This window comes from Tauraco erythrolophus, chromosome 6, assembly GCF_009769465.1.
Source record: "Tauraco erythrolophus isolate bTauEry1 chromosome 6, bTauEry1.pri, whole genome shotgun sequence".
NCBI classification, from domain to species: Eukaryota; Metazoa; Chordata; class Aves; order Musophagiformes; family Musophagidae; genus Tauraco; species Tauraco erythrolophus.
Genome location: NC_141470.1, coordinates 11,409,711 through 11,436,163, shown reverse-complemented (window position 1 = coordinate 11,436,163; position 26,453 = coordinate 11,409,711). Strand labels below are relative to the sequence as shown.

The 26,453-nt window shown below is 43.8% G+C and overlaps 1 protein-coding gene across 3 annotated transcripts in view; it reads left to right on the top strand.

Moving 5' to 3' along the window:
• The window catches only part of OSBPL5 (oxysterol binding protein like 5), a 61,223-nt gene extending 37,816 nt beyond the window's left edge, over nt 1-23,407 (top strand). For 2 of the 3 annotated variants that reach the window (XM_086613028.1, XM_086613027.1), the window contains 14 exons: nt 2,318-2,537; nt 5,889-6,073; nt 7,466-7,547; nt 8,178-8,276; nt 9,262-9,358; nt 10,298-10,396; nt 11,622-11,719; nt 13,760-13,849; nt 16,614-16,750; nt 19,446-19,631; nt 20,045-20,183; nt 21,366-21,487; nt 22,102-22,248; nt 23,272-23,407. In XM_086613028.1, coding sequence (XP_086469154.1) covers nt 2,318-2,537; nt 5,889-6,073; nt 7,466-7,547; nt 8,178-8,276; nt 9,262-9,358; nt 10,298-10,396; nt 11,622-11,719; nt 13,760-13,849; nt 16,614-16,750; nt 19,446-19,631; nt 20,045-20,183; nt 21,366-21,487; nt 22,102-22,248; nt 23,272-23,407 — 1,837 coding nt within the window. The remainder of the gene's footprint in view (nt 1-2,317; nt 2,538-5,888; nt 6,074-7,465; nt 7,548-8,177; nt 8,277-9,261; nt 9,359-10,297; nt 10,397-11,621; nt 11,720-13,759; nt 13,850-16,613; nt 16,751-19,445; nt 19,632-20,044; nt 20,184-21,365; nt 21,488-22,101; nt 22,249-23,271) is intronic. The other variant, XM_086613029.1, reaches the window with a different exon arrangement.
• The last annotated feature ends 3,046 nt before the right edge of the window (nt 23,408-26,453 follow it).

Genomic DNA, 26,453 nt, shown 5'->3' with positions numbered 1-26,453 from the left:
CTTGGACTAAATCTGAAATCCTTAACAAATAAGGGGCTGAGGGAGCAGAGGAAACTAAGAAAAGAGTCATTTGCTCCACTGAAACTTCAAATATTTCCCAAACATGAGGCAGGTGATGCTGAAAAACACTTGTTCTTCTTATAAATGCGAAATAGAAACAAGTGCTACTTCTCAGCCATGAACCATAAGCCTAAAACAAACTGTTCTTCCAAGCATTTTTACCCCATGGAGAAAACTTTCACTAGATAAGGGAGCATAGCAACCACAGACAAACGCATACTTAGCTGATCATTGAAAAATTAAGAAATAAATTATGTGTTTAAATGATCAGCAATTAATAACTATTAACTTCCTGCACCTACCATCCAGGAAGTATCTGTGCTGAGGAACCATGGGATAGTCTCTCTAGACAGTGCTCTCCTCACCTTTTTTCTCCTTTATTATCTCAAACTCATACATGTGCTATAACCTATGCTTCCAGTGTGTTTGGTTGTCAGCCATTACACTGGCTGGTTGCTAGCTAAAAACAGAAGTAACATCCTGGCACTGGCATGATGAAGACACATGATGTCTAATAGTGAATTATTAGTGCTGTAGTGTAGTAGTCTATGCTCTTAGTTGTATTGATTTATGCTCTTAGTTTTATTTTACAGTAAAACCATAAATTAGAAAACCTTGTAGTTTATGTCTATACACACAGAGACATACATGCATACATACGTATCTATACAAATGGAGTTAAAAGAAAGATTTTCTAAAGGCACAGAAAGCTGTAGACGACACTTCCAAAAGAACTCTGGAAACTGAGCCTTTCCAGCAACCGAGCTGTGACTATCACAATGTGGCTTGCTTGGCATGTTAAAAATCATGAGCTTATTTCAGCATAATTGGAAGTTGAGATCTTCTGAAAAGCCTGTGCCAGTTCTGTGTTCTGACTCTTCTGTTTGGTTTGTTGTTTTTTTTTTTTTTAATCTGGCTCTAAGCAGCAATGCCTAATTATCTTTTTGAAAAAGAAAAAAGGAGAGGGAGAACAAAGGATGGAAACTTTCAGCATTCATCTATAATCAAAATTAGAATATGCCCAGGAGGGCCTGAGAAAAGGCCCATCATGGAGAGGCTTCAAGCTTGACAGAACATTCCCGTGTACTGAGGAGGGAAATCCTGCTTTGAGAAAGAGATGGACTACAGGAAGTAACAAAATTCTTCAAGAGCCAGGGCCTAATTAGACCCTCTGAAACTCCTTGTGTAGCTGGGAATCTTTTCTTACTGCTCTATCCAAGAGCAATTTTGCATGAGAACTTGGGTAAGAAATTTCCAGAGGAAGGTCAAGCTGAGAACGTCAGCACCTGAGAACTAGGCTAGGCCATGGAAGAGGTGCTGTGTGTGTGGAGACATGTATGAACAAGGAACACTGAAGCCCCTGCTAAATATCGCTTGAAAAAACGGGCATTTAGTGAATACTTTTCAGCATCTGACCTGTGACCCATCTAATCATGTTTGCCACCTGTTGTATGAACTGCATCTGCTTTTTGGAAGGGAGGTGCTATAGGCTACATGAGAGAGAATTTTTGGCTTTCTCCTCCTTCCCTAAAGCCTGGATCACTGAACATAACAAAGCTTGCTACACCTTCCATGCTTTGCCTGGGATACTGTTATAATCTGGATATTCTTCTCATATGTAATCGTGCAGTCTATGCCTTCAACTCATTTCTTCCACACAGCGTCATCTGGGGGAAGCACGTTCCCCAGGTTAGTTTGGGGGGGGAGGGTGTATGTGTGTGTGTGAAAATACTTGCTTCTATTGAATTTTTTTATTTGCCTTTTCTAGTGTAAGGCTGACGTAGGACCACCATGTGTTGAAATAAAGTGGCAGTAGTACTGAAAAGAAAATTTATCCCATAATGTCATATTTTTCTCACATGCTACAATCCACTGATTTGCTTCTGTAAAGGGAAAAATCTCTCCTGATTGGCACTTCAGTTCTCTAATCAGCAGTGTAGAGTTGTTAGTGTGTGCTCTGTATCCCTGCAGTATGTGGGCTCCCATCAGGAGCCAGCAGCAGTTCTGCGTAAGGATGGGTAAGCGGAGCTATGTGGCAGATTTTGCAAAGTGCAGGTTGGAGGAGAGAATTTTGATGCAAAATATCTCACTGTTTCCGTGATAAAAACCCTGCTAGTCAGGAAATCAATGTCTTGCACTCCCCTGGGCTGCATACCCTGTTTTGATTCCTGAGGGGTGTTTTTACCTTATCTAAAAGGCCTTAAGTAATCTGGCTTTGTAAATCAAATTGAAGCAAGTAATGAACTGTGTGTTGCAGTTTGAATGAATCAGGCCTGGAGAACCACCACCATTTGGAAAATGATGCTTTTTCGGACAAGTCTGAGAGAGACAATGTAGAAGAGTCGGAGAATGAAATGCATGAGAACAGCCGGAAGACAAATGAAAGCGAGAGCGATCAGTCAGAGATCCATGGAGAGGTCTCTCCGGGAGGAAAAGGGACGACTTATATTGAACAGATCTATGAGGAATTTGGAGAGGTAAAAGAAAAAAAATTATTTTGATCACTGCCTGTTTCTGTTAAAATGGTTTTTTTCCCCGTAGTATTTGACATTCAGACTTCTAGGTGCGTGGCAGTTAAGAACCAGCTTTTTGAGTTCCAGTGTTTTACAGATAAAGCAGTGCACAGCTTTCTGCTAAACTGTGTGGAATTATCAAGTGCTCTAATAATTACACATGACGAGCAGCGGCTCCACCACTGTGCTTTGGCGTGTTTCCAGCGTCAGCGATTGCTGTAACCAGTTACTGCATTAAAGAGCCGCACAGCAGTGGCACAGTGCTTTGTGGAGCCAGCGGGAGGGAGAATTATTATTCTGGGCATGTGTCCTGGCCAATTAGGGTGCTCAGTCCTTGCGTGATACAAAATATGATACTTTCCTTTTTTCATTATGCATGGAACATCCTTTTTGTGTGTCCTAATGGAGCATTTGAGCCACTTGATTCCTAAATGACAGTTTCTTGTAGGAAAGCCGTTTCTCATGTCATTTAACAGCAGGGAGATGCGTTTCTGTTCCGTATAAGAGCCTTTGTTAGCTGGATGTCACTGTGGCACCTCTGAGGAAGGCAGTGGTAGAGCGCTAGGGGAGCCAAGTGTGTTGGATGAGAATCACTCCGGGCAGGCAGCGGAGAAGCTCTGCTCCAGCACCAGGAGGACTCTGAGGATTCCCTTGCCTATAGCTTTGGACAAGGAAGCTGAAGTCTTGGTGTTTCAAAGAAAAGCACTTTGCTAGAAAGCTATTTCTTTCTTAGAATCATAGAATCATTTAGGTTGGAAAAAACACTTAAGATCATCAAGTCCAACCATAAACCTAACACTGCCAAGTCCACCACTAAACCATGTCCCTAAGCACCACATTTACACGGCTTTTAAATACCTCCAGGGATGGTGACTCCACCACTTCCCTGGGCAGCCTGTTCCAGTGCTTGACAACTGTTTCAGTGAAGAAATTTTTTCCTGATATGCAATCTAAACCTCCCCTGGCGCAACATGAAGCTGTTTCCTCTTGTCCTTTTACTCGTTACTTGGGAAAAGAGACCAACACCCACCTCACTACAGCCTCCTTTCAGGTAGTTGTAGAGAGCAATAAGGTCTCCCTTCAGCCTCCTCTTCTGCAGGCTAAACAACTCCGGTTCTCTCAGCCACTCCTCATAGGACTTGCTCTAGACCCTTCACCAGCCTCTTATTCTCCTCTTTCAATGTTTTCCTGAAAGTGTACTGCTAATATTGAGGAAACAAATATAGTTAAATATATCTTAATTACATTCTGTGTTTCACTGAGTGATAACTTAAAACATTGAGAATGGTTAGGTGTGCCACACGCAGATTATATTACCCCTGTTTATTTCTCCTTATAATAAGACAACCTTATAACAGGACAACCTACATGAGAGACCACAAAAGAATGTCTCTGCCATACCACCTTGCAGAGGTGCAGGAGGAGTTTAGTTTTGCCTTCTTCTTTCCACAGCCCAACCACCCCCCAGAGCAGCAGTTTGTGGTCTGGAGCCACCGATCCAGGTAGCATGTGTTTGCTGCCATTTCAGATCCCAGGTGTGAGGTGCAAGCCCCTGCCGTAGAAATTGTGCTTGCAAACAGAACCATTGCCTACAGAGCCAAAAAAAACAACTCCTCTTTCGTGCATCTCTCCCCTCAAATACCCACCCCAGACACACAGCAAATGGTAACTGGGTCCAAACAGGGGATTTTGGATATACCTGAGCAACTAAACAACAGCAAAATGAAGGCAAACTTGAATTTCTGTCAGCTGCTTATTCTGAAATGACCTTTTGCCACGTGATGAACTAATCCTAGAAGTGTTGGTAGGGCAAGCTGACGCTTTGGTCTTTGAATGAGCCTTACAAGCAGCTCTGATATGTGTATGTGGGTGTGTGAGAGTGAGAGAGATCTCTGCAGTTTTACATTAAAATTTTAAAAAGGCAGTACAAACCAAATACAAAGGACTAAATTTCTGCTGTAGAGTGACACTTTGTACAGCAGTTTCAACATGGCATTAATTTATATTGCCAATACATGCACACGACAACCTGGATAAATGATGAAAGTTCTGCCAGACCCATGGGTACTGTAAGCCCTAGCTGACACGGTGGTATTACGTTCTTTAATGATTTCCGTTTCTTCTTGGAGGTTCAAGCTGTGTGTTGCATCAGACTGTCACAAGAAGAATGGTACGATAACAGAAAGCAATTAAATGAAAAGAGCTTTGCTGTTCCTCTACCTGAAATTACCCTCAGCCTGCAAGCTGGACTTAGTGTATTTCTGGCTGACTAGTAAAAGAGCCGATCGGGAGCCAAAAAGCTGGTGCTGGGAATGCTCAGGTGGTGAAAATGAGTGTTTAGTGATTTACACCAGCCGCACATCCTGTTGAGATATGTTATGTGTCCTCTCTTAAACCAAAGTCCATTCCAGAAGTGGATCTGTGCCCTTTCTATCATAGAAACCTCTTTCCTAAAAACAGTAGAAAGGCTAAGAATTCTCTTTCATTGTCAAATTACGATGCCTAGGATGCATTAAAATTACATTCATGTTTGAAAATTTAGTTTAGTTTTCTTTCTCCAGTGGCTTGAAAGGCCCATTCCCTTGTGTTAAACCTCGTGTAGCCCCACTGAATGCAGAGGAGCTACACGGTTATACCTGAAACCACAACATAATCCCGGGCTTTTTTAGCGTTACCTGCACTCCTACTGCAAAGGCCGCTGAGCGGTGGTGGGAAGTGCTGTAGTTTTTGTGCACGTTGCCTGGCAGTGGGACTTTTACCGTACCTACATAACCAGCCAGTTTGTCTTATTTTGAACTTGGAGGACTGCTTCCATTCTTTGTTGATTACTCATTTATATCCTAATTTTTTCTACATACATTTATAATAGTAAATCTTACAGGCTCTCATTTGCTGAGGAGGACTGAGAGGAGCCTCTTGTATGCATCCCACTAGGCCACAGTGATGCTATAACAGCTTTGTGTATGTTCACGCCTCCTGAGGGACTGCAGCGCAGAGTCCCCTTGGTTAATGTTGGTCCATTGCAGTCCTGAGGTGTGTGGAGGCAGTAGGTCAGGAAGGAGCACAGCAGAGGTGTGCTCCTTGCCTCGTGCCAGCCCTTGCAGAGGCCCAGGGCTTTCTGTATCGCTCACTTTAGTGCTTTGGGGATTCAGTTCTCCTGAGACAGAGCTGATGTCTCTTTGCAGTGGTGTAGCTGAGCATTCACTCTTGTGCCAGGGCCAGGTATGCCTGGGTGAGCTTGGACCGTCCAGATAAATGCACCTGCAAGAAATGGTTTTCCTGTTTCTGCCCTGAACTTCCCTTTTCCCATCGTAGACAGGTGAATCGTCTCAAACAGAAACCGTCTCTGAGGAGAACAAGAGCCTGATGTGGATCCTGCTGAAGCAGCTGCGGCCCGGCATGGACCTGTCACGGGTAGTGCTGCCCACCTTCATCCTGGAGCCACGTTCATTCCTTAACAAGCTCTCTGATTACTACTACCATGCTGACCTGCTTTCCCAGTAAGCAGCGCTCAGAGTGTGCCCGATGTGGGCACTTTTCTTGTACTTGTGACAATATGGTTTGGTGTTAGCTTGGTGTTGGCTGGGGTGCGTTTGGGTGCTTGAAAGGCTCCCAAGTAACACCCGGGTCACTGGGTTCAATGTAAATCAAGCCAGGCACCAGCTGCAGTGACATTTTAAAGATGGACTGCTGCCAGCGAGGGGCAAAAAGCAAGGAAAAGAGTTAAAACTTCAGACAAAACCACCTTTGCACATGCAGATGATAGTTGTGGTTCAGCTCATGCCTTTGAGCATCTTGCAACAGAGCTGTGCCACCTTCTGGTCTACTCGTGTACGGAGGGGACTAGGACAGAGCAAACAGAATTGTCAAGCACTTCTGCCCCCAAAAGCAATATAATTATGTTGGATGATAAACAAATAAGAAACATCTTTTAACACCATTGATGAGAGAGATCTGCTGGGAGCAGCAGAGTAGAAAATCGAAAATGTTATGCTCTCAGATAGGATCAGCCTTCTCAATGAGATATGCCTGGTGTATCTTAAAACCAGTGTGTGCAATATTCAAATAGGAGCACTAGTTACTCATGTTTATTCCACTGCCTCTGGGTAATTCTACAATCGTGGTATTTTCAAGCCTCGTTTGTGGTATTTGTAACATCTGAAATTAAGGAAATGGTTCTCCTGAGTGATGAGATCTAAGAAAAACTTCAAGAGGTTTGGAGATTTTGTTAAATAAACCTCTTCGTGGTATGGATGATCCTTCTAAATGGATTTTGCAAGAACTTATCCAGGTTTTCAAATCTGACTAAATGGTTGGAAATACAAGGAATTCTATTGTTTCTGTTTACTTCTTACTTATCTTTGAGCAGGGAGAGGTTAGACAAAATGACCTTGAGAAGTCCCTTCCAACCTAAATTATTGTGTGAAATATCAAAGTACTGAAAGAGGCCATGTAGCACATCAGCTTTAAAGGAAGAGAGAAGCAAAGAAAAAGAAAAATAGGCTTGTCTTTGATTTTGGTGGCATAAGTAGTATTGTTTTTATGACTCACACTGTACTATTAGCTGTAACTAAGTCCTAGTAGGAGTAGCAGTCCCACAGTAACGTACTCAAATGTTCAGTCAAACCTGATACACTCCAGAAATTTTATTAGGCTTTTTGCAGGAGCACAGGGCAGGAGTGCCACTTTTTAAGAGTTTATGTGTGTGTTGTGTGATGTACGTTACTAAAAAAAAAATTACTTCTGCTGGCAGACACCTTTTTCACTGGCAAGAGCACAGAAGTTACTTCCCTTTAGTACTGGGGAAATACTATTGAAATTAATATTATACTCGTATGAAATGAATGTGATGTGTGAACAGTATCAAGACCATTTTATGTTCTGTTCTGCAGGGCTGTCCTTGAAGATGATCCATACAGTCGAATGAAGCAAGTTTTGAGGTGGTATCTGTCCGGCTTCTATAAGAAGCCAAAGGTAAAACAATGCGTGAAGTTCGGGTTGTAACGGGCGTTGAAATCTGCTGTGGTTGCGTGTTCCTTTATGGCCTTTCCTTTGACGCTTCACCTCTTCTGCTGTTTAGAAGACTTCGATCATTGCTATTAAAACTGAAGCTGCATTTGTTTTTGGAGTAGATATTGAGTGCAGAATAGTGTTGATCAACCTCAGAGCCTTTGTACTGAACAGTTAGAAGGCAAAAGTAGTCATCAACAAAAACGTGCTCGGATGCAAGATTTTCCCTTCGCTGTAAGCAGGTCTTCTTTCTCTTTTTGGGCCTATCAGTACCGTAGCGCCATGTTTCCACATCAGTATGCACCTGCTGCACATAGAGCACAGATAATAACGTTTGATCATCTTGTGAAGCTTTGATCAGGCAGTATCAAAGATTAAATTGTTGAGAATTTATGAATTCTCAGATGAATCAATGGCTCAGATGAAAAGATTAAATTAGGAGGATATATGTAACCAGTTCTTCAGTTTTGATTTTTGCAATTGACTTAGTTTGAAACATCAGGGAGAAAATCATTATGTTCTTTTGTGGCCATCTCTGTAGAGCTGGATTGCAAATCTTCATTTGTAGCAGGTTTCGATTACTTTATTTTTCAGGGAATAAAAAAGCCATACAATCCTATTCTGGGAGAGACGTTTCGCTGCTGTTGGTTTCACCCTCAGACGAACAGCCACACATTTTACATAGCAGAACAGGTCAGTTGCTTTATTTGGATGCTCAGGTGTTGCAAACAGCAGCCTGCGTGCACCTCCGTGCGTAGGAACACGCTCCTCATCTCACCCTAGGAGAGGAACTTGGAGTTCCATGTAAACATTCAGAGCGGGACATGGGGTCAACTAGCTGATGATCTTTTTTCTTTTTAGATTTACAGAGATTATATGAGCTTTGGTGGGCAATCAAGACCATAAAAGCAGGTCTCCCTACATAACATGAGCCTCTTCAGTAAAGACCTTTCCCATGGGGTTCTGCCGTACTGTTCTCATTTTGTTAATAAAACATAGTTTGTGTTGCCTCTGTCAAAAGGGGCGTAAAACTCATAAGCAAATCCCACCTTCCTTTATTTCTAAACTTTCTATAATCATTTTAATAGGAGTAAATTGAGGGCTTATCTCTGCATCTTTGGGGATAAATGGAGGGCAGAGCTCACAAGTAAACTGGCCTGACAAAATTTAGTTTGAGATTTACAGTGTTAATAAAGGGACCTGAGGACCATGTGGACCTTGGTACACAGGGACTCCCTGTTTCACATACATTTTGCTCCTATTTAATCAAAGAATTTATATTTTGTTTTATTTCATTTCAGCCACTCCATCCGTTTCATGGAGATTATTCAGATGCTGCCAAAATGTTCTGCACTGTCATTTATTGTGTTGAAAGTCTGACAGTGCACCTGTTGTCCTAAAGTGATCTCGATACGCAAGAACAAGAAAACATGGGTTGGGGGAGAAGGTCTACATTTATCATGTTCACATATATAGTGGTCTCACACATAATGTTCCCTCCTATAACACTGAGGTTAATGATACGGATGGGGCTTAGAGGACTCTGCTCAGTCCTGCAGCCTCCATCTTGCACTTTCCCTAGAGCATGTGTAACACCGTGTGAGTCTGCGTATGCACCTGCCGCTCCGCTTGTCCTGCAAAGACTGCTGTAAATGACCTGTGCCTAATTTTCTTCTAGGTCTCCCATCATCCACCAGTGTCAGCTTTTCATGTCAGCAATAGGAAGGATGGATTCTGCATTACTGGCAGCATTCTGGCTAGGTCCAAGTTTTATGGTAAGGCATTAAGCCTAGGTGTCTTCCAGGTAACATCATGGCATTGGTTTTGGTTTGTTTTTCAATCACTTCTGAAGTGTGTTGAGAGTTAAGAACAAAGAAATACTTAAGAGACCACGACACCCTAGTTCCTTGTCTTGGCTCTCCTGGGTTTTCCCTATTTCTACCATTTCAGTGGTAGAGATGACACTAATAGAAGAATTGAGAGCTTTAAAAACCTGATTTTCAGAAAACACGGGTTCATGTGAATGTATGGGCAATTGGTTGTCAGACTCCTTTGCATGTGCTCAGAGATGAGTCATGTTATAGCTATCTGATCATCCTACTGACTTTTGCAAAAGGCTCTGAATAAATGTAACCATTTATCTGCCTCCCAGATTTTGAGAGTTGAACCCTAGAGCTTCAACATGTCCTCTAATCTTTTAATCAGAGTGGAGACAGCACAGCTACAGGCTCTGAAAGAGTTTTGTTCTTTGAAATTTTTTTTTTTTGTTTAGACAAACACCTCTTACGTACTATTCTCTGGTAAATGTAATTGCTGAAATACTTGTAGGTAGTCATTGCTGTACTTCTGGCAATTTTTTTTGTTATTTGAGATCATAAACAATCAGAAAAATTGTGAGAACGGAAGGACGTGAAAAACTTCTAAGCATTGGAACTGCTTTCTGCATCCCACTAATGACTTATTTAATCTGCTGCCCTTTCTGCAACCGGGGCTAAATGCCAGAGCAAATACAAGCCATGCAGCAGAGAGTTTATTGGAGCCGCCTGCCTCCAACAGTAAATGATTTGCGGGGTCCTGATTGATTTGCCTTTCGTATCTCTTCTTTCACTAGTGACCTCCATTTAAATGCTCATGTTTTTCTAAAGCAGGACAAGTGACCAAGTATAACCAAGTGCGTTTTTTGATACGTATGTATTTGTTCTTTTAAATTCCAGGTAACTCACTTTCTGCATTGTTGGATGGGAAAGCAAAGCTTATGTTTTTAAACAGGGGGGAAGATTATATAATTACCATGCCATACGCCCACTGTAAAGGTAAGCCATGACTGTTCACACAGGAAGCAAACAGAAAAGATAGTATAATGGTGTCTTACTGACTGTCTTCTTCCCTCTCAAATACCTAGTGCCACAGGGACTGGTAGTTTCAGGCAGCAGTTGCTCCACACAGGAGTCATAGCACTCAGCAGAAGACTGGTAATCCTCCTTGTAGTCTTTTCAATTTGTCTGTGCAGAGCTGAGGACAGAATTAGGCCCATCTAAGTTAGTTTTAACACTATGTAGAAACAAAAAAATACTGCAGATCAAGTGAAGATGGGAAGAATAAGAGTATATTTCTGAGCTTCTGAGGATAAGAAGTTCTAATGTTAACACTGAAATAGTTTAATATATTTTCTGGCTTTTTGAAAAGAAGGGAAATCCCTGACTTCTCTTCTGGGTTCTTCGTTACTCTAATCATTATATTCCTCAGTGTGTGGGCTGCCTCAGTGAGGCTGGTACCTGTTACCGAGTGGCTTTGCTCTGTTGAGCTGAGTGTGCACCGAGGCGGGGGGACGGCGGCTGATTCACGGCTGTGACTTTGTGTTTCTCCTGAGGAAGCTAAACATCGGTGGCATTTCAACCACAGCGATAAAATCACTCCTGCAGCAGTTTGATCCAATTTTGGGTTTCGAATATTTTTTATTTTGGCATGTTGGCTTCTAAGTTAACATTTATGGAGTGTCTAGCTATCTGAAAACAGTAACTTCTGTAAATCACACCCTCTGTGAACTATTCCTGGGCATAAATCTTTTTCTTATAATTTTTCTTTTTCTGCAAATGACCTTTCCAGAAAATGGTAAGCATGTGTAAAAAGGAGTCCCCTACATGACTACCAGATTCTGCTGAATCCTGTTACAGCTCCTCTCTGCCCTATCCACCCTGTGAGAAGCGACTGGGTCTGTTTAAGCACTAGTATAAATGAAGTTGCTGGGCACAACTTTCCTTATTTTTCCTTTCCCACTTCCAGCTTGCCACAGATGCACTATCAGCACCTATGAGTCAAGTGATTTCCTAGCTGGTGTAATAAATGGGGAATATGAACTCAGGGGAGGATTCTTCATGCTTATTATAAAGAGCCATTTCCTAGAATGTTTGGTTTCTGTCTTTTCAAAACTTCAAGCCAAGTTGCAAACTTCACAGTGTGTCAGTGAGAGCCAGTTTGAGTTGAGAAAGCAGATCGCTTCCACTGGGGCCTCTCTTAAGTCTCTTTTTTCCCTTTCAGGACTTCTGTACGGTACCATGACAATGGAGCTTGGAGGAAAAGTTACCATCGACTGTGAGAAAACTAACCACAGGGCAGAACTGGAATTTAAGCTAAAGGTAAGAGACATCATGGCCCCCATTTCGAATGGGTCTCAGGCTTGCCCCTGCGCTCCAGGCAAGGTTGGACCGTACACACGTCATTTACGTGCCAGCAATGTACGCATGCACCACGGGGTGGCCTACCCAGAGAGGAGGCACCATCCTGCAGCCAGGTTTGCCTAGCACAACTCAGTGTGTACCCAGGAAGCCAGAGTTTTACACGACTCGTTCACTGCCAGCCAGCTGGCTACCGGCCAGACTGTTCTGAATGTTTGGCAATGGCAGTGTGGCTTCTGTTTAGGAAGGCACAATTATTTTTGCTCGCAAAACACAGTGAGGTGTAGAAACTACTTTGAGGCAAGTTAGGACGTGGATCTTCAGTGTAGCTCTCTGGTAGCCATCACATACGTATTCTTACCTTGCAGGTATTACAGTGAGCTGTACCTTGTGTTTCTCAAGGCTACAGGACCTTGCCTTGACAGTAGGGCAAGAGCCCATTTTCAGGCAGATGATTTTGAGTAGCCATCACACTGATGAGCCACACTGTCATCGCCTTGTACAGACTTGTTCATGTGGCTATTCCTGCCCCTAGAAGGCGTGGTGATGCAAATTTATGGTATGCAGATAAAATGGAGACATCTTTGAGCATTCCTGTAGTTGTATGTGTTAAAATTCAGGAGAGAAAGTGATGAGCTGTAACTTGCTTTTTAAGGAGCATCTATTTCCCTTCTGTTCCAAAAAACAGTTTCTTGTCTGGGCATAAAATGAAAGATGGAGAACTGAAAGCCTGAAGGACTTCAGAGTTGCGGCCTTAGCCAACATAAATGTGAGAGATTACAGGAGTTAGGGGAGTCTTTTGCAGACAAGGTTTTTCAGGGGCCATAATAATTTTCTGTCTTTATTTGCCCTTACAAAGTGAATTGTTGTCCCATGTACTGCCTTGACATTTGCATATACTTGTCTTTAAAGCCTGTTCTTCCCATGGGCCTGACATATTGTGTTGAGGCCAAGGGAGTATTTCTCTGACTTCAGTCAGTGTCATCTCAAACCTACAAACGCTTCAGAGCTTAAAATGCAGACCCTTCTTTTCTGGCTTGAAAACAATGCGCTTAGTCCAGACATGACTCAGAAAGGTCCCTGTGCCTTAATTACGTGCTCTGCTTTGAATATTTCTTAGCCAGCTTTTATAGTAGAATTGTGAGAAGTTAAAGGTAAGCCCCATAACTTTGTTATTAATTTGGATATGTACCCATTCTCTGCTGGATTCCATACATTGATTCTTGAGATACTTGTGATTTCTTTTTCCATGAGTGTTGTGAGAAATTTGGTTTTATATTGTTACTAAAAAAAAGTTCCTCTGCACAAACGTTATTGGAAAGAAGCTGCTAAAATGTCTGAAGAAGTGTTGTGTGGTATGAATGGAAGAGCTGGTCACTCTATCACTGCTGTTTCCTGTGTTTGGCAGGCAGGAGGTGAGGGGAATTTCCCATTGTTCTGACAATGTTCTTCTTGACTCTGGAAATACCCTTTTTCTTTTTTTGTTTGCTGCTGACAAGAGCTTCTTCACACTGGAGGCTTCACACAGATGTGGCCATCAGCAGTGCCACACTGCTGTTGCTGTCCCATAAGCAAGAAAAGTCACTAACTGCATTAGTGCTGCTTCTTTTCCTTGGACCAGGCTACCAATATAAAAGTACAAACTGTAATGTGACTCAGGACAATGGGAAGGACTTGCCCACGTACACTTATCCTGATGTGTAACTGGCAATAAATGTATATGCAATGAAGGTGAGGCCTTGTGCTGCTGAATGTTAATGCACCTGAAGCCTTATCTCCCTTCCTGCAGCTCCTACAGTGATGTTGTTATTGCAAACAAAAGGAGGAGGGCACAATGCTAGACAATCAAAATCCCTGTTAGAATTCATTCTACCTTTCCCCAAAAATAGTGGAAATCAAGCAAGTTGCACTTTCCTTCCCTCCTGCTGCATCACGGTATTTGGCTCCCTTCCAGTTCTCACTAGACTGATCATATTTTCTATTTCTGTTCTCCCCTGACAGCCCTTCTTCGGTGGCAGCGCAAGCATTAATCAAATCTCTGGGAAGATTAAATCAGGAGAAGAAGTGTTAGCAAGTCTCGATGGACACTGGGTAACACACGATAATCGCAGTTGCTGACGGTTTCAGTGGGTGCATGGGAGGACTGGCAGCCCTTGGCAGGCTCCCTGCGTTGCAGCAGAGGCTGCGGAGCTCCCATGTCTATTCCCACTATCCCTGGGGAGCACAGGCAAGCAGAGCTTTCCGGGCCACACCTCTCAAGGTCATTTACGCTTCCGTAGTCCCATCCACCTGCAGTGTGAGTAACACTTGCGTTCCCAGAGCCAGGGCCAAAGCTGAGACCGGTGAGGTGCGTTTCCATCAAAGCCAGCGGCTCTGGGTTTAGGATCCCAGGCTTAGGACAATCACTGACGGCAGGAGACATAGTGTGTGTTATGTGTGATTGTGAAAATCATGAGGCTTTCTTTCGTCTTCTTGTGTTCAATACTTCCCAGCTGCAGCAGTATCAAGGAAGAACTTCACAGGGTTTAAAATTCATTGTTTTCACAGCAAATCTTTATGATAGAAGATGGTTATTCCTCTGTTCATGAGGTGAAGGACAGAGACACAGATTTGGTGAGGGGCTATCTGAATGGGCAGCTCGGAACAGTCAGCAGAGCAGCTAGCTTCATTGCACACCTGGTGTCCACAAGTGGATCACTCAAAGGCATCCTTAAGCCAAAATCCAGCAAGAATAAAGTTGCATGGTGAGGGATAGTCTAGAGCTTTGGTTGGGAGCTCCTGGTAACTGAGGCAAAAGCAGTGAGCCCTGGCTTTGGGCTGGACTTAGGTATTTATCTCAGCTACATTTAGACATCTACATCTTCATTATAGTTGACCTATACTCCCTTTCCAGTCCGTAGAAATTGCCACTTCTAAGACAAGATTTGTCTCATCCTAAAGGAGGTATTTCAAGTAGGTCAGGTGAAATGTGCCTGGATAAAGCCCTTTCTATAGTGAGGTCCTAACCACAGTGTAGCCTTTGGTTCTGGACTCCTCCCCTCAGGCAATGAGTCTTTTTACATAGAAAGCTAATGACCATTTTGAAATTGGGAGATTTGCCCTTTCTAGGTGTATACAAGGAGATTTGCTCCCTGTGCCTGGGTAGCTTTTCCATTATGAGCTCCCTTTCCTTCAGGATGAGCCTTGGCAATTGTGAGTTGTGCTGGGCTGTGGAGTACCTTGTCTGCGGTGGGTCCTGCGAACACCATCCACGAGAGCATGTAATCGAGTGGCTCCCCTGGGGCGCTCAGCCACATGGTTGTGTGCTGCTCAGCTTCCAGCCTTCTGTGTTTGGGTTTTATCAGCCTGAAAATAATTTATTCCTCCCTTGTTCTTTGTGCTGGTTGTTTGTGGTGCACAAAATTAGAACGACGTATAAAAGAAGTTAAACGGCTTTGAAAGGGTGGCTCCATAAGCCGCTGTTTGGAGTTGCATGCTGTGAATAGAATAGCTGCTGTGCAGCGGTAGGGATGTTGTTTACTCTTCTACCTCCCTGCCAAGAGTATTGGCCTGCTCTCCTGAGCTCTGCAGGCTTTTCTCTGGAACCGTCCACTTTCCTGACAGAAACTCTCGCAGCTGAAAGGCTAATTCTCTGCCTCAGGTCCTGAAAACTGACCTGAATAAAGAAGGAAAGCAAATCCCAATGCTTCTCAGCCCCAGGATCAAAGCAGCAGTGCAGGGCTCGTATATATGCCCCTTAAAGATGTATATAGTGATGTTTGATCATGCCTGCCTGCCTCCTCCCATCCACAGCTGCGGATCTCTTGGAGACCTGAGATCTGTCCTGGAAGTGGCACCTGAGAACATGACAGAGGAAGTCCTGAGGGAGACTTTGAGGAGGGATGAGAGTCCTTCAGGCTTGAAGGAGTTTCACAGCTGAAGATGTGGGAAGTGGACTTTGACACATGCATCAAGAGACCGTGGCAGGGGAAGAAATACAGCAGCAAAGAAATTAGGTAGTGACAGGCAAAGCTAATGGCTGTGACCCAAATAAGGTTTGCAGGATACTCATACCACGTCCAGGCAGCTCAATGGCACCAGTGCACGTGCTGTCCGAGTGCTGTAATCGTCTAATTCATTCCACGTGCAGTCGGCATTGCGCTGTTCCCTGTGTGCTGTATGAACTACCCCATCTGGCTCCGTGGCATTGCTGCGTCCGTGAGCGAGGCTGGGAAGCATCTTAGTTAAGCAGGGACACAGCAGTATTGTCTTGCCTGCCTCAGATCGGAGACGTGCTGCTTAATAGTTGGTTGCCAAGTAAATTGGCAAGGAATAACGATGAAAGACCCTTGACATTTTGAAGTGCTAAATGAAATTCAGGAGCAATAATAGAAAAACCTGGCTAAAATGGGGAAAAAAAAAATAATGTGAAAGAGTGTCTCAGCTTTAGCTCTCTTTTCTAGAGAGGATGGTATTTCAGTAGGCTCTGCATGAGATTTCAGCGGTGAGAAATAGAAAAAAGGCTGGAATCTTGTTTCTATGTGCTGGGTGGTACCTGGGAGGAACAGAAGGGAAAGAAGAGCATCTTAGGGTTTCTTTAGGTACCCTTGTCTGAGAACAAGACTAACAAAAAGGACCAAGCCCCTTTCTAATTCTTTGATTATTCAGCCAGTGTTTCAGGGAATGCCTCACCTCACTCATTTTAGAAACTTTCAGGAAGTGTTCAGTGAGATTTAATGGCATAGAGAAGGAAAGAAGCCTTCTAACAAAGGCCTGTCCCTGATCACCATCCGGAAGCAACTCCCATTTGTGAGGATTATTTTCTGCCTTGTGTTTCTGATTGTCATTAACCTTTTCACTTAATTTTCCTTCTCAGGATGGGGAAGTGCATATAAACGAGTTGAAAAATGGGAACACGGAAATGTTCTGGAACCCGACCGGTGAAGTACGAAGGCAGAGGCTGAAGCGCCATATTGTGCTGTTTGAGGAGCAGACGGACTTTGAGTCGGAGAGGTAAGGAGCCCTGGGAACGTTTCACTGCTACTTCCCCGCAGGAGGCAAGCAGGGACTACGAAGGCTCTGATTCCTCAGCAGTGGCCTGCTTTGGCTGCACATATTACTCAGCCATTTACCTGTTTTTTTCCAGTCTGTTAACTCTGGAGTATTTCCGTGAATTATAGCTCTGAAATAACCAGGGAGCTGGGCTGAGAAATGGTGGAGGCTACATTTTATCTGCTAAAATAACAACTCTCCCTGAACTCCAGAGATCATGAACAGAGTCTCTGTAACTGCTGGAACACTTTATGGAAGGGCAAGATGTCAATCTGAGGTCGGATGTCTTGTTAAGAAGTGTTGTTTCAACCACAGGCTCTTAAGCTAAATGCAGAAATCATGTGGAAAGTCTTGGCATGAGCAGAGCAGTAGTTTAAACCACATAACAGGATTTTATGAGAGAACATAATTATACAGATGTTTAACCCTGCCTCATAATCTCAGCTGAGATCTCCAATGAAATCTGCACCAGTTTTTCTTAGGGTAATCCAGATTACCTAAAACTATGGTCCTGGCACATGACTTGGGAAATGGAAGGAATGACTACCTGATGCAATGAGCATCCTTGAGCCAGTTCTTGAGCAAGAACAGCTAGAGCAACATCATGTGGCGCTGGCTTCAAACCAGCCAGTCCTGCCATCTCACCAATATGGTCAGCCAGTACCAGCTAACATCCCAGTTTGCTGCCTGGCCCTGCGTTACATTGGCCACTCCCTGTGGGGACCTAATTTTGGTGTTGCATCACATCACGCTAAGAAGATTCCTCTTGTATGGGTAAAGAAAGGGATTGCGTGAAAATGAAAACACACAAACCTTTAGTTTGTTCTGGACAGCAGCGGATGTTATGGGCAATAATGTCTGCGTTTGTAACTTACAGTCGTGCAGTTGGCATTGTCGTGGAGCACAGCAGACCGCAGCACTTTTCTCTATTAATCTTCTGAAGAAGATTATTTTAAAGGAGAAGAGAAATCTCAGTCTTGTGAACAAAGAATCTCCATTTCTCTGTTTACCAGGGTACTGCCAGAGCTCATTCCCTTTGCTACGTTCAAGATTAATAGTGATACATGCATCCCGGGGAAGGTGGCAAAAGGAAAAATTCTAGAGATCCCTAACAGACATTCCACCAAGCTCCTTATTATGCCGACAGCTGCATGAATAAATTACCATCTAATCCAGGTTATGTTCTACCTGAATTGCTTAGTCTTTTCTGCAGTGCTGAAAATCACCTATTTTCACAAACGCCAGAGAGTCTCTGAAGCTCATGCCCTTATGCAGCTCACCATGGAGGGTCTCATTGTCTGACACATGCAGCGTTTGATGAAGTAATTCGCCCTTGTCAAACAATTTCGTGCTTGTCCCTCTGAGGTTCTTAGAATTAGTGGACTCACTCTTCACACCACCACATTCCTTAGGACTGACTCTTTACAGCAGTGTTTTCTCAGGCCGTTATTTTTACTCCTCCCTCCCCCACCCCCCTCACTTTGAGTTGGAACTGAGTTTCCTTCCTTTGTTTCTGGGAGAAAAGATTCATACACAGGAAAATGGGAGTGACGTGTCAAAAGGACAGGAGAATGTTGCTCTGCCTTCAGTTAATTATCTAAGAGGCTACTTTTTTGGAAGTGTTGCTTTAAAATATGATGATAGAAATATAATGAAACCATCAGTATCCCTTTTAAATTTAGAGCTTCACAGCAAGCTCTAAATTAAATGCAGTAATGTGTTCATCTTCTAAGTGGAGGACTGGTGTTTTGTGGAGCTGGGAATACTGGAACAGCCTGGACCGCCGGTGCCTATTCTAACTGCTAAACCACGCGGTAATGTTGTGGGAGGGCTAGCCGCTAATCTCAGCAGTATTTCCAAACTGAAATGAAGATTAGAGTGCTGATTAGAGGAACTGCAGAGAGGCCTCTATCACAGCTTGGATATAATAAAATAAAAGATGATGATTTTTATCTCGTAAAAGGCAGATCCTCTCCTCTGGGCGGAGGCTCAGTGAGACATCATATGACAGGTGACGTATCTTTTGGCAGCTGAAAACAAGTGCGAGTGAAAGCCTGTATTTGTGCTCGCAGTTCGTGAGCACAAGTACGTGTCCGTTTCTTGCAGACTGAATCAGGTTCCTATGGATATGGTTGCTAATCCTACATAGAAGTACAACATTGCACGTGCAGCTGCAAGCCATGCACATGAACTCATTTTCCAGTGTGTCCAAACTTTAAATATAAAGCCTTTGTTTCAAGGATAGACATTAACACAAAGGCTCCTAAATATAAATGACTGAAGGCACGAGGAAGACAACAGATTCTCCGTTATGTGTCGATCACCTCTAAAGTGGCCGCTGACCTCAAAGAATTGAGCATAACTATCTTTAACTCACATAGACAGCACTGAAGATTTTGATGAACGTAGGTGATGTTATCTGAGGGAAAGTTCCCCTCTTCTTAAGTAGACCATTGTATACGGCATTCTGTGTTGCCGTTCGTTCTCACAATGTTCCTTTAATTTACAAGCCAAAACTAAGGCCGAACAATCCTGTTGAAGTTCCTCGGGAATATCAGAGGAAATAGACCAGAAAAGTGTCTGCTCTGAGGTTCCAGCTGGCAAAATGCCTTGCTGGTTTTAAGGCGATTTAACTTGCTTCTCTGTTTATTTGTAGGCTTTGGCAGCACGTTACCAGTGCAATAAACAAAGGTGATCAACACAAGGCGACACAGGAGAAATTTGTGCTGGAAGAGGAGCAGAGGAATGCCGCCCGGGAGCGGAGAGAGAACGGCACGGAATGGAAACCGCTGCTCTTCCGGCACGATGCCACGACTAACGAATGGCACTACAAATACGAGGAGTGAGTGGTGGGGTTGGGGGTTATGAAGAGACCTCGCTGCTTGAGTCCCCAGGGATGCAAGCAAAGTTACAGACCTGTAGTTTGGGTCCTGCCATTCCCCAAACTTTGCCCTGGGGTTGCTCTTTCTGAGTTCCAGGTCATTATTAGAATACATATTCCTGATACTAATTGGGAATAGCTGGAAATGACAGCATGACAATAGAAAATCTGCTATGCCATTGGTACAAATCAAGCGTGGAATCACTTAGCAGAGATTTTCTGCACTGTGCGAAGTGTCTGTTACTCCTCACACTATCTGCGGAAAGTCGTTAGTGTCAGGGGTGAATGCCTACCCTGACGCATGTGGAATTGGTGCATTAACACACCTGGTGGGATTCTTGCTTTTCTGATGTTTTTTCCTTTGGTCCCAAAAGTTTAAGACCTTGGGATCCTTTGAACGACATTGCCCAATTTGAGAAGAATGGGATTCTTCAGACCATGGAAAGACACTTATCCACAAGGATGTCAAACCACAAAACAACATGCATAAACAATCAAATCACCCGGCACAAGGTAAAAAGCCTGTTTTGGGGAATATAATATTCTTTAAGACTGTTTGGATACGTAGCCCTTTTCTGCAGCATTTTCATGTAAGCACAGCATAGGCTGAAGGGTTTGTTTTAGACAAATATAGCTCACGACTCTAGACCTGCAATATTATACCATCATTAACTCCAAATAATTATAATTCTTGGTTGACATTTCCTGTCCCTTTTGGTATTTTTCTTCCACCCAGTGTTAGTGACTCTTATACTGGGTTTTGCATATGAGTGAGCTGAACTTTATTACTCGGTGTTTCCAAAGCACAAAACTTGCCATAGTGAGGATGTGAGCAAAATTTTGAAGTACATGACTGTGATCCTGCAACTTCAATTTCAGTCTTTTTCATCTGCCTTTACCACTTACTTCCTCTTAGACAAGACAAGAAAGAAATGTCTCTCCATCCTCTCCCTTAAACAGGAATTCTACTTCCTTATTTCATTGCATTCATCTTTGGAGTAATATATGTCATTCATAAAATGCTTTGTAAATGTAGAACTGCTGAAGTAGCTAGATGTAACCCATATTACACTGAGGAACTCTTATCTTATTATGAACGTAGGGTTTTCTTTTGTAATACCCCAGATCTGAACATCTCTGATACAATGGGAAAGTTGAGGTTCATAACTGCTTTTCAGACCCTCCAGTGAGAAGTGTTTGAATCAATGTGTTTGGTTTATCTGTTCAGGAGGTAGGGAGGAACTTCCCCAAGTGCATCAAGAAATTAGGTGTGAAAGTTCTGTGATGCTTAAATCTTTCAGGCACCTTCTGAAAAATCTTCCTCAGGAAATTTTATTCTAACTTTTTGTTCTTTTCATCCCTTCTCTTATGTATGTCGTTGATGGGTGCACAACTCAGCAAAAGAACTATAAAATTCGTCACTAGTATGTGTCAGTTAAAGCTACAACAAGAATAATTTGGATGGGTGTCTTGAGGATGTTATCATTTGAGGAAATGCTGCTGTACAGGACATGTGTGTGATATCCTTAACTAGCTGCCAAGGAGTCCAACTACTCCTGAGAAAGCTGAGAAAGCAGTCAAACTTCACAATCTCACAGATATTCCCCAGCACCCCGAATTATTTTGTTTAAAGCCAAACTCAAGAGTCTTCAATTTGACAGTGATGGAGTCTCTGTTAATCCCTGTTTTATCCAGAGGTCTGCCAAAGACTGCAGGCGTCGCAAGACCAGTGATCAGCCATCCAACCACAGCCAGAATACAGAAAGCAGCTGTTCAACTCCAGAGTCGGTGCAGGAGCTCTCAGATGATGATGGCAAGTATTTGGGAATCGCTGGGTCATGTTTTAATGTTCTTCCCATGGTGCTTTATTCCTTGAGCCAGCCGTCGGACTTTTCCCAGCCCAGTTAATGCCATGGGCCCATAGCCCACAGGAAAACACAGAGAATGTTATGCTTTTCTATTCTCTGCATGTACTTCTCTTTCTGCCTTATGCTGTCCATGCCAGCAAGGGCTTCCCAACTCCTGACACAAACATGTTGGAAAATGTGCTGAAAGTCCAATAGTTACAAGCCGGCATGAACATGTTGGAAAATCGAATTGACAGATAGGAAACAGGCTTCATTTCTCATTCTGTTTTCTCAGTCTTTGTTGGAGGTGACCTTGAAAGTTTCAGAGATGGGAGCAGGTGTCAGCACTCCATTCCCCTCCCCTCAGCTGGGGAGAATGCTGCAAAAATTGTTTCCTGGGAGCCAAGAAGGAGCCTCAGGCCAGGGTCACAGGACCCATTTCATTCACCTGTGTCTTTGGGGTGAAGATTATGTCTCCTTCTCCCCAAGTTTCCTCCTGAGAGTGTCCCCCCCAGCTGTGACAATTTGATCACAGCCAGTCACTTGCTAGGTGAACCTGGTTTGTGTTTCATCACCGCTACCAGAGATGGTGATGCAAAACATAATGTCCTTCAATACTTTGCTGCAGGGTTGGAAAGCCTGTGTGCTCAGTGTGGAAAGGAAATGAATCACCTGAAGGAGATTCATTCAGCAGTCTTATCCCTACAGAGAGCCCAACAGGACATACACAGGTAACCATTTTTTCTCATCAAATCACTGATCTTAATGTGCTAAAAATAACCTGTGGCATTTAACTCCTCCACTGCCACGTTTGGAGCATCCTTATCAGCTGTAGGGGTGCAGTTAACAACTGTTTCAGTAGGTAATCTATTACACAAAGAAAGGCAAAGCCACCCCCTACTTGAAACAGTGATGAAATCTCTTCCTCTTAAGACTCTTTTTATGGGGTGAAAAGCATCACCTCACTCCCAACTGCAAAACAGCTGCAGAAGTTGGGAGGGGCTGAGCCAGACCCTGGCTACAAATAAAGCTCTGCTAGGCAAGAAGGTGTGGGGTTTCTTTCATTAAGTATGCTATGAATTTGGTCAGTTTGCTGCAGAGATGCAGGTATAGAAACTGGACTCCATGGGTGAAAAGCACTGAATTCCCACTTTTTGTATAAAATGCTAGTGGCTGTCTGAGGTAAGCAGTGAGCACACCTGCTTAACCTGCTGCTGGTGAAGGGCTTTGCACTGCAGACTCCTGTGGGGAGGGCAGGAGAGATATTAACTGCTAGATTTGCTCCAGGGAGCCCTGTTGATTCCCCTCTAGGCGAGGAGTATTATCCAGCCCTCCTGAGGCTTCAGTGGGCTGGAATCACAAGAGACCCACTGTTTTTGGATGATGGAGCCATCAGTGATATGGCTGTAGCTTTTCTCTGCTGCTTTTGGGGGTCTCCAGGGCAAAGTCCTGTATTTAGGAAGGTTAGGGTGTAGGTTCGTGAGTGGGTTCTGGATGAAGAGATTTCTTGGGGTTTGTGCCCTCACACCTTCTCGTTCCCACCAGCATGCTCTGCCTGAGCCAGCACCAGCCAGAAGTACAGATCTTTCTGTTAAAAAGAGGGGAGGTAAAGTCTGTGGGGCACGGTGCTGTACCTGTGAGGGCATCTCTGAAGTACGGGGATCCCTCCCTGTGTGGAAGCTCTGGGTACGCGCGCATGTGTGAACGCACGCCTCCCTACGACACACAAATAAACATACTGCTTTCTTTTCCAGAAACCTCAGTGCTCTGAACAAAAAGTCCTTCCACAGGAAGGTCTCTTCTGAAAGCTTCCTCCTGGACTCTCGCTGTTGGTTTCTCCTCTGCATCTTTCTGTCGTGTCAACTATTCATTAATTACGTCTTCAAATAAAATCACTACGTTTGGCAGCAATAACGATTACTGGCTGCAGGAGAGGGGCCACTCACGCAAGGAGCCCAGCGAGGCACCAAAGCACTTTAGCACCAACACGGCAGAGGTGGAAGAAAGTTGAAAAACAAGGTTAAAAAGGGACCTAGGAACCTGCAAAACTTTGTTCCTGCAGATTATGTCATTTTTGCCTTTTACATGTACATCTTCAAGGACCTCTTAACCTGTATGGGCCTTAATGCTGAAGCCAAATGTAGCTTTAAGTGTGCAATTTGTTTTCTATGTCTTGTCATTTTTCTGATGCAATTAATAATTACCCAGCAGTATTAGTACCCCTGAAATGGTAAACACTCCAGCGTTTTGGAAAGGTCACGCTGGCCTGGTTCATAGCTCTAAGAGCAAGGGAGCACAGTTGGGGAGCTGCAAAGAACTGAAGTCCACGGTGCCTGTCCAGCTGCGTTTAATTACGGGAGGGAGCACACTTGGTCCAAAAAGTCCACCCCCGGGATGTTAATTCATGATCTGTTTTGTCAGCACACACAGAATGGGACCTCAGGATGTGTTATATTTTCCATTCCACAGGAACTGTAAATATGCACAATTTCCTAGAGCCATTCCTTTTTAGGAAATGGGAAGTATTCAGTGAAAGCTCCTCGTCTGGTTATGGAGCTGACTGGTGTCCTGGACGGGCCCATCGAGTGTAACGTCAGACACACCTGTTCGTAAAACCTGGTCACTTATTATTATTGTTATTATTTGCTATATGGCTGTTTTATAATATCACACACTAGCGTTGTAGAGAGGAATCCACTGCCCCAGGATAGGCGAGAAGTACGGGAGCAATATAGGTGTACGTGTGTTCGGTTGTAGGCACATTTTATTGTCAAAGGTCAGGAAAGAGGAAGGGTTTTGCCACTGCATTGTTCAACTCTGTTAATAGTCTTCCTATTTTACACCATTTTTTAAAGATTTGCAATATTTTCTGTAGACTGCGGACAGTACTAAGCCTTTCTTTTCTGGCCTGAAGTAGTTCCAAGTGGTAAGTACTGCTATATATACAGCCTTAAAATACTTAGTGGTGGTGCCAGTCTGGGCTATCTCTCAATGTAAATGTTTCCAAATTTTTAAGTACATTCCTCGACATATTCCCCAGTTAGGGGAAACCTGTTTGTGCTTGATATGTTGAAATAAAACTACACACAACTTTCAGTGGCAGTCTATCTGAGAAATTATTTGTGTGTTTGAACTCGGTTTTGTGCTTTATAGCATTTTACAAGTAAACAACTCTTAGGCCATGCTTTTTAGAGGAAAAGCGACAGGAAAAAGCCTTCAAGAATCTCAGACATAGGCCATAAGTTAGAACAGCAACAGCATTTTGATACCCCTTTGGCTCAAATTGTCCGTGTCTTCTAATTGTACCAACTTCCTCAAAATGGAAAGAAAAGTCCTTGCCTTGATTTTCACTGTCGTACATGTAAGTGTACAGACTTGTCTTGGACTTAGAAAACCTTTATATTAAGGAGGTAACTTGATGATAGAGCGCAGATAGTTCCACGGAGAGATCCACAACTCTCTGACATGAACAGGCAGGATAAGAGCAGGCATCCAGAACCCGACATTCAAGAAACAGATCACAAATAATAAAGGGTGGGAGTGACTTCGTTATTAGCAAAAGTCTCTAGAAAACTAAAGGATTCTTCATCCTTCAGGAATCATCCTTGAAGAATGTCAATATTATCAATCCAGATCAGGCAGCTTTTTGAAGAACATCATCCTAGTCACTCCTTTCTGAGGAAGTCTGACCCGTGCCACATGAGGTGGTAAACCTCGGTGAGAAGGGGTCTTCCTGGCCTCTGCCTGTGAAAGAATGTCGAGCCGCCAATACTGCCCACCTGCCCACCTGACTACGTGAAGTCCTGTAAGCACCTTGAAAGCGTTAGCTCCTCACGCTGTGCAAACAGGTCTGCTAATTTCCTGCCTAAATCTCCCTTTGAATGCTCCGGCAAGTCAGCACGTCTCTGGCCTGTCAGCGCAGCCGTCCTCATCACATACGTGCCCCTGTGGGACCATGTATCCAACTTACTGATAGGAACCTCTCCTCTCCTGTAGGGATATTGACATCTCTTGGGTACAAATGTATTTTGGGTTTGAGAAATAGTTACTAAGAAAAAAATGAAATAAATAAATTCCTAAACCCACCTGAAGCAAAGAGACGCAGTGCTGAACAGGAAGCCTTCAGGAGGTGTAAAGCGAATGCTTGAAATTCTTTGGATCGTTTCCATTTTACCAAACTACACACCCACAGGGATTTCACTGGGACTTGTTACTGCAGTTAAATAAAACAAATGCTGTTACCATGAGAAGAGCAGTTCAATGGAAGAAACTATTAACCTATATAAACTAACTATGCATCAGCAGAGGAGACGTTTCCAACAGTTAACTGCTGCTGCCGCAGGGGATTAAAAAATAATCCTAAAAGGAACAATCTATAAATCTTTGTGCCATTAATTTTAATCCAATTTCAACATCTGGAGGTGAATGTTCCTACATGCCAGTTACGTGCACGTGGAAGATGAAAGGTATTCTTGAGGAAAATCACGGCCAGAAATGTTGTCATTTCTCTATGAGGAGTAACTGCCAGTGAAAAAGTTGAGTTACGCACCCAGTTTTTGCGTTTTTGGAAAAATTCTCCTTCCGTCTTTTGCCCCTCCTTTTCGTCATCAGTGAGTAGCCCTTCAGCAACAGCACGTGAGCTTTGGGTGGAGAGATACGGATCGGGCCATCTCCTAACACGGTTTCTTCCTGCTCGCGATAGGTGCAAAGCCCGGGAGCAGGGCATGTCCTAACACACGACGTGCTTCTCCTCGCCTCCACGGGGTGGGCAGCGCGCCGCTGGGGCACATGCCCTCTCATTGTCCCGCTTCTCCCCTCCGAGGGCTCCGAAGCCCCGCGGGGGCGGGGGTCGGCCGCGGCCCGCCCGGGGGCGGATAAAGCCGCGGCGGCACCGCCCCGAGGACGTGCCGGGAGGAGCGGAGCGCGCAGCGGGGCC